This window comes from Photinus pyralis, unplaced genomic scaffold (assembly GCF_008802855.1).
Source record: "Photinus pyralis isolate 1611_PpyrPB1 unplaced genomic scaffold, Ppyr1.3 Ppyr1.4_LG5, whole genome shotgun sequence".
In the NCBI taxonomy this organism is placed as follows: Eukaryota; Metazoa; Arthropoda; class Insecta; order Coleoptera; family Lampyridae; genus Photinus; species Photinus pyralis.
In genome coordinates this window covers 44351067-44363388 of record NW_022170596.1, presented here as the reverse complement: position 1 = coordinate 44363388, position 12322 = coordinate 44351067, and the positions used below count along the sequence as shown (strand labels likewise).

Below are 12322 nucleotides of genomic sequence, written 5' to 3'. Positions count from 1 at the left end.
GGTACAACTCCTTCAACACAACGTCTTAGAAGAGAGCGTCAAACGTAAGTAGGTACTTACTTTATTTAAGATGTGCAAAATTTCCTCTCGAATGATTTCGGCATCTTTCAAAACTTGATCGGATGCAAGTTTATTTTTGTCTTCTTTAGGGGCTTCGAAAATGTTAGGATTACTGGGGCCCTTCGAAAAGATAGCTCGTTATTTCGCTGAGGAAAGCATGGATGGGTAGTCACCTGTAAAACTCTGTGAAGTCCAATCACGAATTCGAGCCGTCGCGACCATGGATTAATGAAACACGACCACTCCGTTTCTATCATTACGAAATCTCCATTTTGAACGGCGAAACGATAGGGTTTGCTGCGATAAACCGATCCTGCTATTTGACATTTTACCATTACTGCAAACGCCAGAGTATAGAGGGGGTAAGTATATTAAACAATAGTCTTACCTGACTCATATACTTCCTTCATAAATGGGAGATCTTCTGGATGATAAAAATCAAAGACTGATTTTCCTAACATTTGCTGTGGGAGGTACCCAAAGTTCATGACAACGTCAGCATCCACCTGATTAAAAATGCAGGCCGATGTATGCCGCATACCAAATATGCTCGACTTTTTTACTTCGTCTGGTACTAAAATGGCATATATGGTAAATTGAACTTGAGCTCTTAACTTCACTTACATGCATAGTTTGAATAAACCGGCACGGCAACAATTATTAGAAATGTGTCCTCACCGTTAGGTAAGGGAATTTTGTTAATATTAGGGGTCGTATATTTTAATTTTACAGATAAATGGAAAGCTTGGTAGGAAACTGCTCTCTCTACAACACTGTACCCAGATGTCTTTAATCCGCGATACTCTCTCAAGCACACGTAGAAAGAAGCGTGAATATCTAAACGAGAAATGTTAATATTTTGGTACAGAAATGATTTTGCTTAACCTTTTCTTTTGTCAGTTCCTTCCACTATAGGTATCGCGATTTCATTTGTAATCTCATTACAAAACGTTTCTCTATCTTTGGGATGAAGAAAATCACTAAATGACCTCCCCAGCCACATATTTTTGGGAAATCCCAATAACGGCGTTAGGCTTGGTGACGTATATAACACTATGCCATCATACATGGAAATGACACAGCAAAATCCATTCTGAATAATAGAAAAGGTCATTTTCGATAGCGCTAATTTTGTCTGTTACCTTTGGTTCGATTACTTTGGTATTTGGCGTCAGATTGTCAGGAAGTACATGTTCAGATTGCTTTACGTTGCTATCTGAAATGTTATCTGTGCCCATTTCGTTGGTTTTGGGACTGACGATATCAATTATGTCTATTTTTGAAAAGAGCTCTGCAATTTGTGACAGTGTTATCATTGACCAGCAAGTTAAGCGATGGAATCAGGCATTACAATATTATACGTCAATTTACCTAAATGTAAGCTGTCCGGGTTAGTGATGAGACCATTTGTATGTTGATTAAAATCTGAAGGCGCCACGTGCATTTGACTCATGTTTGTAGACTCAGACTTACTTTTCTTATTTTCTTTGTCTTTGTTACGTTTAGTTAAAGCCGGTAGGTTATTGTCAACGCTAAAAAAGGACACGTAATAACAATTTCCGATGCTGTTAGATGTTACGTACTTCTCTGCATTGACCACTCCACCATATCCGCTACTGCAATTACTACCACTCAAGAGACTCTTCGAACTGGCGCTAAAAAATCAGTCCTAATCATTTTTACATAAACAAAGGATAGTACCTGCCATGTGAATTACTTTTACAAAAGCTAGTAGAATACGCCGAATCGGATATTTTAGTTTTTCTCGTCTCGGAATCGTACTCCATTTTGAACCTGAAGCAAAGATTTTTTGTTAAATTTACAAATTTGCCGGTATAGGAAATTTTATCCGTGTACATCTTCATAAAAAATCAGAATAGAGATAAGATGCGAGAAAATAAAGCGCGTTAAGATAAGAAACGAGTGTTCAAGCGGATAAGAGTCGAAAAACGCTACAGTGTTGCCGGTTTTAAAAATCGTCGTGACGGAGAATGAGGGACGGTGTTATTGCTATACCTTCACGTGCATAAAATATTGTGAATATTGTGCAATGTGTAGACCATTTGATATCGCGTAAAATTTTATTGTTAATTAAAACTTCAAACACCGAACACCGTATAACTGCAATGTATATATAAGAATCGTTAGCAACGCACTCGAAAATAAAGCCACCATTTTCGACAAATTTATTTTCGTGGGTACTTTATCCGTTCAGTGTAAGCTGCGTTTTCGAGTGCTCTCATTTAAATAAATGGTTACCACGAAAGCGTTGAGGTCCAAGGTGCGAAACGTTTCATTGTGCTATATTTGAAGTGGCTAGTTACGTTAAAATACAAGTTTATTAGTAAAAACTAGACACATCCCTTGTGTATACGGGGTGTTATTAGATTTACAAACGGAAACCGGTGAAAAGGTTCGAGGCGATTAACTGTTTTTGTTGGCCATCAAAACCCTAAGTTGTAAGGGGACGTTTCTATACTGCGGAACATTGGTAACTATTCCAGTAAATAAATCAAATTTCAACTATAAATTGCGAGAAACTTGAAGCACGGTTTGATCCGGATTCAAATTCGTCAACCATCTTTCGAAATTCACTTTCAACGAGTAACCAAATTTTTACCTGACGATACAAAAAGTCCGGTTGTATTGTACAAGGCGTTCCACCCTCCAGTTTTCGAAATTGCTGCTACACTTCCAAAGGAGAAAATCAGCTGTCAATGGGCGAATATTTCCACTCATCGATAAATGTAAGTTAATAAAAATGTTTGCATTGTGTAACCATATGAGCTGATTGTTTGGGGATTTTGTCTGAAAGATTTATGTTTAAAGTCATTCTAACATTCCTGAAGAGGTCGACTAGCAGGAATTTATCCCGTGAGCAAATTCATCAAAACTTTACTCCAAAAAGAGAGGTTCAACTCCTCTTATAGGTACTCGACTTGTATGTAAAAAAGAGTCTGCTGCTGCTGCTGAATTAATAATAATTTATTGGGCTCATTTAATTGATATATTGTATGACCTCGTCGTGGTAGGGTTATACATAGGTACATAATGATGCATTTGAATGCGTGCAGTCGTAATTCTTTAGTGCGATTATTCCATTTATTGTAGACCGTGACATTCAGAATTATTCGAAAAACTCGCAAATCGGCAGCATCAAGTATTGATTTTTTTTTTTATGATTTTGGTGAAAACATTTGCCTCTTTCAGAAGCATGTAAGAACGCGTATCACATATCTAGTGCCAGACAAGTTTTAAAACAGTGACAATGGAATATTTTTGGATCCCCTATACCAACCATTTCCTTTTCGCCTCCCGCGTTAAATGTAAATGTAACCGAATTACACAACGAGTTTAATTGATTAGGTATATTTCTAGTGTATCTATTTCCGTACGGATTACACCATCACGTTTCTGGAAATGGAAGTGTGCATTTTATGTGACACGTTACTTTGAAACCTTTTGAGTCGTGTAATTTAGAAATACGTAACACAAATTAATTCGCTTTTATTTGCGGTGCTGCTTTGTTCATTGTATGTAAAATTGGAGTTTTCGTCACGTTTTCCATGTTCATACATCGAGAAAAACGTATGTATGAAACCAATGGGCATGGCTTCTTTTTAATGATAAAACGGAAATAGGGTCTGTCCATCTAAATCTAGGTTGGCACCTTTACTTTCACGTGTTACAGTCAGCTCCTCGAGATTGTTACCACGATTTTACTGTTATCGATTTCACTCCATTTCTTCTCTTCCTCGAACACCCCTAAATTTGAGATTAGATATCAAATAAACTCGTCAATAGGAGTTTGGGATATTTACGGTTGAGATGAAGGTACAGTGTGTAGAATAATGAGAAATGCCTTAACTGACAACAATATGTTCCATTGAAGACAATAATCCATTCTTCGACATATTCCCCATAACAAATGTTGAAAGGGCGAAACGAACGCGTAGACAGAGCGAAACTGCAATCATCAGCAAACTTTCGCTGGTCGCTGATAAAGACAGCTCTGCTTCTGAAACGTGTGGCTTTTATAATGAAAATAGATTAATGCAAGTTTGAAAGAACAGATTGAGTTATAAGAATTTTATAATTTCGACGACTATTTTTCCAGTTTATTTCTTCAAAATCTTAAGGTTCGAAACCACAAGTCAAGTTTCTATCCCATTCCCCCTACTTTTACCAAACAAAAATCCGCGAGGGCATTTAAATCTTCAAAAAACCAAACAATTTCAAACGTAACGAGGGATGTACACTTTCTCCGCTCTGGAAAACTGTTATCCCATTGATTGACGTGTCACTGTCCAATTTCTCCTGATGGAAAAGGTTTAGCTTTCTCTTTTTAAGTGTTCCAACGTGTGCTGTTTAGTGGAGTAGTGCGTGTTACTCCCGTTGTCTCATTGATAAGGGTTTGATATATCTATTTTATTTTTATTTTTGATCGTTATTCTTGTTCTGATTCTGATGAAGTTCCTTACAAAAGTGACCAAAACGTTGATTCTTCGTCCTACATTGACACGGTCCTATTCCGGAAGTCGCTTGCATGTTAACTCTCCAGAAGTGTCACTAAATGTCTACACAAACATGCTTACTAATTAATTAGTGATTACCATACCACATTTATTAAAGATATTCGAAGTTCAATAGGTGAGAAGAGGTTAGATTCGCTCATGTTATTAAAAACATACGGAGATGTTGCAGATACAATTCCTATTAACAATCTAGTGAACTTGCGCCAACCAAGTTATAAACTAGATGATTAACCGTCAAGACTAATTCTTCAACTTGTAGATTTTTTATTTTTTATTTTGCATTTTTGAGTGGTTGGGGTTTCAACCAAGGCTGCTCTACCAACCTAACCCACTATACATTTACAAATATCCATGCTCGAACCCGGATCCGAACAAGGGACCCTTAGCACCACAGTTCAGCTTTAACTGAACACTTAGCTGCGGAGGCAGAGGCTTAGAAGGCTTCTATATGGGTAAATATTGGGACGAGTGGAGGGGTCGATGCAGTCTTGGACACGGGCAGTTCTGGGAGGAAAGCCTCAGAACTGATACCCACCTCATAAGAAGGTACGTGATTCGGACTGTCTCACTGAGACCGAATAAGGTCACTCTTCAGGGCAGGGATTTATGTATTTATGGCGACCATATTCTTTCAAATTTTGAAGGCGCCTGGCAAAGTGTAAGGCCCCACTAAATGATCTGGCTTATTGATTTTCTCTCTCTTTAAATATTAAATTTAAAGGTAATAAAAATTTCAAAAAGCTTCAAGAACATTTTTTGAAAAATAAAATTCGTATCTTTAAAAATATAATGGTTGATTTAGCCCCGCTATTCGTCAGCCAGGTCTGTCATTCTGTATTTGAGCATTATTGGAAAAGTATTGGTTTTCAGCGTGCCTCAAATACCTACCACCAGCTTTCCTACTATTAGGCTAAACAGGGTCCTAATATCCTTTATTGAGGGGGCTCTGAACCTAGTTGCAAAAGAAAGGGCTGACTGGTCGGGCTCCTCTTATGAATAGAATAGCGAACCCATAAAATTGCAATGGCATTGCTTGTCAATCCTATCGGTACCAAAATCGAAACACAGTGAACAAATTTGATATTTGATTATTGTGCGACCTTCGTCTACCTCTAATTAAACTGCGAGGGGTGCGACGCAAACTTGACGGCTCCAGATAGTTTTCTGGATGGTAAAAATGTTTCTTCACTGAAATTAAGTGTTTATGTGTTTATAATTCAAAATATGAAATCCTTTTATATAAAAAAAACTAATATAAATCTCATCTCATCACGGGGTTTTAAAACATAGTAAATGTCGTCAAAATAATTACAATATTTATATATATACGTCCCAATTCACAAAATCATTTGAAATCGCCAATTTGCCCAATGTCTATTTTTGCTCAATCTCTTTTCGAATAATTTGTAGTGCATGCTCAATGACATATTTTACTAAATATATAATAAGAAACTTACCATTGCGGATGAGAGAGTGTGGCACTGTAAAATGCGTTTATCAAAAATTAACTTATGGAAGACACCAGCTTACTACAGGGTTGTCTCTAACACAAGCACATCGAATACAATGTATATGCTATGGACCTATGCCCTATAGTCCTATATCATTTGCGCAGAACCCTGCCAATTAAGGCCTTAGAAACTATCCTCATTATATCTACTGCCATACGTTTTTCCAGGATCATTAGTAAAATCAGACGAACGTTAATATAATAGCTTTAATCACCAACTCCATTTACAAAGTCCGCGTAAGAGGTAACTTTATATCGGTATCATCTAAACGTAACCATTATTACAACCATACTTATGTAATCTTATAATTCAAGTAAAAGTAATTAACTACAACTTCTGCACGATTATGTTTTTGGAATTGTATAATATTTGGCTTTGAACTGTTTGGTTGCAAATTACTAATTAGTTACTGCCTTCAATGCAGAGACACAACTGCTCCTCTTTTAAGGGGCGCATTTATTAATGGAACGGAAAATTTTGGAGTTACTTTGTTACTTTTTCAAACATCTGACCAATATTTTTTGTATTTAGACTTCACATTCTTAATTTACAGGCATCAATTTCTTACTATTATTATTATCGATTCGATGGTTATATTTGTCAATTTTATTAGTTTGAATAGATTAGAATTGAGCTTTTCCAATGATCTTAAAGCTGACATAAGAAACTCCATTCCCGAGACACTGAAGAAAAAATTAAACGTCAATGTGTAATTTAAAATTCGAGTTATCCTAAGTTGGATTAGGCACTTTCAAACATTTCTTCGAACAATAAGCCTCGCGAGAACTCCTAGAGACAGTGCTTTCACCCTCACCACCCAGCACTTTGAACTTTATTTTATGGTGGAAGTGGGATTTCCTTAAATACCTCAGACAACGAGTAAACTGGGCTCCTACTGCTGCTAGTGTTTCGCGAAAAGCGTGTTTATCTGTTTACGCTAAATTACGGGCAGTCGCAGTAATCTGTTTTGTTGAAGACATTTTCGACATTTTTATAATAAATGTGTGCAGAAGCAAGTTGCTTGAGAAGTTTAACGCGCGTTCTCCGATTACGGATAAAATTTTGTCGAGTTCAAAAAGAAAGCAGTGTAGTACAGTCACGCCTTTTGTTAAGGTTCACTTTTAATTAAAAGTTGAAAGTTTCTACCGTCCGAACAGCCACAGAAAATGTAATGTGTTGCATTACTGAATGGAATGAGTTTCGATAAATATTGATTGATTATTATAATTTATCGTTAGTCCGTAATGTACTTACACTTCTTGAGTAGAACTACTGCTTATGATATTTAGTTAGTTAGTTCTTTTTGCATTCGGTAGCTTATAGCTCTGGCACCTCAACGAAGCAAAAACTTGACGATGAATGTCAACTTTCTTATTTATAAAGATGCTTTTTTCCAATTTTAACCACGACGTTTTACATCATTTAAGCAGCTTTAAAAGAAAAAAAAAAATTTGCATCTGTATGTACGGGCGTACGTTGGCAATTTTTCATAGTAACGGCTCGACGCATTCGATTCAAATTTTGGATATGGATACGAAAACGAAAAGTGACGGGCCAGATTTTTGAAAGCGACCTACAATTTTTATTAGGGTATTGGAAAGACCTTATTTTTCTGTGTACAGCCTACAAAAATTGTGCCAGGTTTTATTACAAAAAAACTGAAAAAAAATGAATAATCGTTTAAGATATAACATCCAAATTACACTGAAATCTGTAAGAGCTCAACAAAAATTTTCCTTTGAAAATTTGAGCAATTTAGTGTTTACTAATCAAACGGCACATACGGCAAATTAATGCCAGTGTATATTATGTTTAATGGATGTATGGCTGTCATAAAAGTTTTTTTTCTGTTAAATATTTGCTTTGAGCTAGGAAGCTGCTCTGTCAAGAATTTGGCAACTAATTTTTCAACGCAGGCAACGGTTCTAAAAATGCATAGAGGCCGGTCAAAAAATAGGTAATGTCAAAATTACTTATCTGGAAAATTTCAGTATAATTTTACAGAAAATGAATATCAAAAAATAATTTAAAGGAAAGTTAGTGTGTGCTGGAAAATGCACCGAAATTAATTGAGTACAAAATTGTTAGATAAACAGGAGTCATCGTTCACTCAGACCAATACCTAACTAAAGTTTTTGCTGACAAAGCAAACAATTCAGTGTACTTACAAATCTACCAACCACGCTAATTATTTTTATTAAAGAAGCTCTTAGACTCAATTACATTACAAGTAGAACCATCTTTCCCTCTTTAGACTTTAAAATTTTCAAAGCGTGTAAATAAGAAAATATACGTATTATTAAACCTGAATATTGATACAAGTAAAATAGTTGATTTTTTTAAAGAAAAAAACCTAGTTTGTCATTTTAAATCAACCATTTTATCATTCAACAAACTAACAAAATGGAGACCTTCATTCAACGAATTGATACAAGTATACATGTAAAAATATTCTATAAATAAAATGGAATATCATTACTATTTCATAACATTTCAAGTGCACGTTGCAGTAAATGTGCTAATTGAGAGTAAGAATAATACCAGTTAAAGGTAATCGGTATATTAATAGAAATTCTTGTTTTATTTAATTTTTCGTTATTTAATCGACAAGTTTTCTTTATTTTAAATAGTTGCTTTACTCAATATTGTTGTGTCTAATTAACCGAAGAAAAAGTTGAAATTATTACAATTCCCTAATCAGAAAAGAAAGTATATTAAAAGGAATGGCCCAAAGAGTAAGTACTCCCTCGTAATTCGATTTAAGATAAAAAAGACTTACCTAAAATCTTCACAACTTCACCAACGAAACAAATTCATATAAATGTATTCGATGGAATAGACGAACTGAAGGATTTTCATCGAGTGAGGAAATTGTCGGGGTAATAATTTCATAGTTGCGAAAGTCCCGGCGATCGGTTGCACGGGGGAGTGAGAAAACCGATTTGGAAAGGTGGTGGGAAATTTATCTCACGCTCAGTGCAATGTGAATTTTATACCCTTGAATTATACGTTTAGTAAATCTGTAAATAGACCCAAACAATACACCTACCCGTGTTTCGTTTGCTCTCAACCGCGTGGGCTAGTTATGGCTAAATTTATTCTTTTGCAAAACTAGAAAATCAAAGTGAAATTTTATAGTGGCTTTAATATCTTTTACTCTTGTAGACTTTTTCAATTTCAAAATATTAACTTTAGGGCTGCCTAATATAGGATGTCGTATGTTAGTGGCTTTAATCGCACTGCTAGAAGGGTTTTTCCTACTAGTGGAAGTAATACCTACATGCTGACATATGGACCCTAGTCTCGATAATTCTGTTTTTTATCAATCAGAATATAAGCCAGTTGCTTTGAGGAAGGCAAATTTCGCTAAAAATTTTATATTCAAAGCTTTAACCCAAGCAACCACACAAATAGAACCGAGAATAGAACTTACTGAACAAACAAACTCAATAAATACAAGTAACGCGACATACACTACAATGACAAATTCACCAGGTAAAGTTACACGTCCTAGCTCAGCTAAAAAACACCAAACTCTTTCTTCTCAGAAACACACCACGTTATCACAACCCACTCGTATTCAACCCAAACGCAAAACCAAACAAACACATACCAAACATCAATGTTTTTTAAATCATCTTGCAAATACATACAGTCATTAATTTTATTGATTGTTCGAAACACTTTCATGTCGTCAGCATACAATAGCACATTTGAGATAATATTCGCACGAATATCATTGACAGAAAGTAAGAATAGCAATGGTCCAAGATTCGAACCTTGCGGAACCCCACTGGTTGCTGTATAACTTAGAGAACCAAAACCATTGTACACTACTGTCAATTCACGATTTTGCAAATAAGATCTAATAACTGATGCACTCACATTATCATGAACACCTAGATCTGTCAGTTTGCTGATTAGGATTGTGTGACTCATTCGATCAAATGCTTTAGATTTTAGTGAAGTCGGTGTAGTTGTAGAATCAATTTGATTTTGATATTCCAGATTTTCTGTCTCTCAATGATTAATGTTAATTTTATTAGCTTGGTAAGAGATTTATGTTACACCTTTTAATTATGATTATATTTGGAAGGGTGCTAGATCGCCTAACCAGGCGAACCCTTGTCCATTTGTAAGATTCTTGCTTACAATAAACTTTATTATTATTAGTATTATTATTATTTTCAGCAATATATTGGGTAATATTAAATAAATTACTTGAAGTGGACATATTTTCAATATTATTTTATTCTTCACATCAAACATAATAATTTCACTAATTATTGATTCAACAATTTTGAAAAAGTTGCTTACAATTGAAATAGGCCTGTAGTTAGCGATATCATTCTTATCACCTTTTTTATGAACTGGACAGATTCTCACTTTCTTCCAAACATAAGGGAAAATCACGGTATAAGCAAAATAATGTTAAATATGTAAGTTAAAGGTTTGTACAAAATAATTGCACAGTCCTTTAGTATATACGCAGGGATATTATCCATGCCCATTGTTCATTTAGTTTTAAATCACTTGACGTGTTTGTGAACTATAATATCAGAGAGGAGTTAGGTCACCAAGCTTGGGCGATCGTGGATTAGATCCGTCCGAAGACTCTTCAGACAAGGAAGGTTCACCGAAATGCTTTGCAAATCCATTGACTATATCATTCGGACTGCTTATTTCAGTTCCCTCCAGTTGCATGGCGGCAGGTATGCGAGAGGCCCCTTTAAGGGCATTTAGTGTACCTACTCCAGAAGCGATTAGATAGAATTCTGTGCAATTTGATTTTTTGACATTTTGAACAACTATCACGATTAAACCAGATCGGGTAGGTAGGTACTTCAATTTACAAACTGGGATTTAGGAACATGCAAATTGAAGCACCCGTAGATTAAATTATACATTGCGTGACAGCATCCTCCACTATCTACACATCTATTATACAGAATCCCAATTTATTTCGAGACTTTTTTTCATTTTGAAGAATAAAAGAAATATACGCTTGGAAACGCACATTCAATCACACTGTATCCAGTTGAGTCAAGTAGATAAGTGTGTGTGATAACTAAGTATTAATAATAAAGAATAAAGTACGACTGGACTGGCCATCCAATAGTCCAACTATAAGTAGGTATCTACCTACATTCATTATAATGTTTTAAGTCCTTTTTGCCCAATTCGTACTTTTTCGATCAGACTTCTCAATCAAAAGTTATAGACTAGAAACCTATTTCGAAAGAAAATTCAAAGGGCTGTAACTTTTGAATTAGTAGCCCAATCTTGGAACTGTTTGAAATTATGGATTCTACAGGCCACATTCTATAAGAAAATTTTTTTTCCGGGTCGATCTGAGACAATTTTTTTTCGGGCCTCAAAAAAATGCATAGTATAACCTTCCTTTTTTGCCAAAAATCGGCTGCCCCAAAATTTCCCGGGAAAACACTTTTTCCTATTAATTTTGGTGCGTAGAATCCAAAACAATTCGTACTTTTTCGATCAGACTTCTCAATCAAAAGTTATAGACTAGAAACCAATTTCGAAAGAAAATTCAAGGGGCTGTAACTTTTGAACTAGTAACCCTGCTGTCTTGGAACTGTTTGAAATTATGGATTCTACAGGCCACATTCTATATTCACACGGACTTCTGCCGTCTCAGTACCTCCCAAAACGGAGCGATTTGGCAGGCCCAGCATTTCTTTAACAGCCTTCCCACTGCGACCAGGGAATTATGCACCTCAAAGTTCAAATCTGTGATCAAGACTTTTTTACTGGAAAATGCGTTTTATTCGTTTGATGAATTTTCAGCAGCATCAAAAGGATGCATTGCATAGACTATTAGATTTAATCTGTGATATTGTTTATTGTTTATATACACTGTGTACCTAGTTACTTTTATATGTATTTTTTACTTCTAATGTTGACCAATGTAAGTGCATGGCACATAAACAGGGCTAAATATATTATTATTATTTATTATTATTATAAGAAAATTTTTTTTCTGGGTCGATCTGAGACAATCTTTTTCGGGCCTCAAAAAAGATAGTGTATATATAACCTTCCTTTTTTACCAATAATCGACTGCACCAAAATTTCTCGGGAGAACACTTTTTCGTATTAATTTTGGTGCGTAGAATCCAAAACAATTCGTACTTTTTCGATCAGACTTCTCAATCAAAGGTTATAGACTAGAAACCAATTTCGAAAGAAAATTCA

At 35.3% G+C, this 12322-nt stretch overlaps 1 protein-coding gene across 1 annotated transcript in view; it reads right to left on the bottom strand.

Moving 5' to 3' along the window:
- Positions 1–8968, bottom strand: part of LOC116170848 (period circadian protein-like) — a 9346-nt gene extending 378 nt beyond the window's left edge. The window contains exons 1-10 of the mRNA XM_031487374.1: positions 8886–8968; positions 1762–1854; positions 1644–1715; positions 1432–1592; positions 1203–1351; positions 946–1153; positions 685–897; positions 449–634; positions 234–397; positions 61–180 (exon numbers count right to left, since the gene is read on the bottom strand). Of these exons, the coding sequence (XP_031343234.1) occupies positions 61–180; positions 234–397; positions 449–634; positions 685–897; positions 946–1153; positions 1203–1351; positions 1432–1592; positions 1644–1715; positions 1762–1847 (1359 nt within the window). The 5' untranslated portion in view covers positions 1848–1854; positions 8886–8968. The remainder of the gene's footprint in view (positions 1–60; positions 181–233; positions 398–448; positions 635–684; positions 898–945; positions 1154–1202; positions 1352–1431; positions 1593–1643; positions 1716–1761; positions 1855–8885) is intronic.
- Between the last annotated feature and the right edge of the window lie 3354 nt (positions 8969–12322).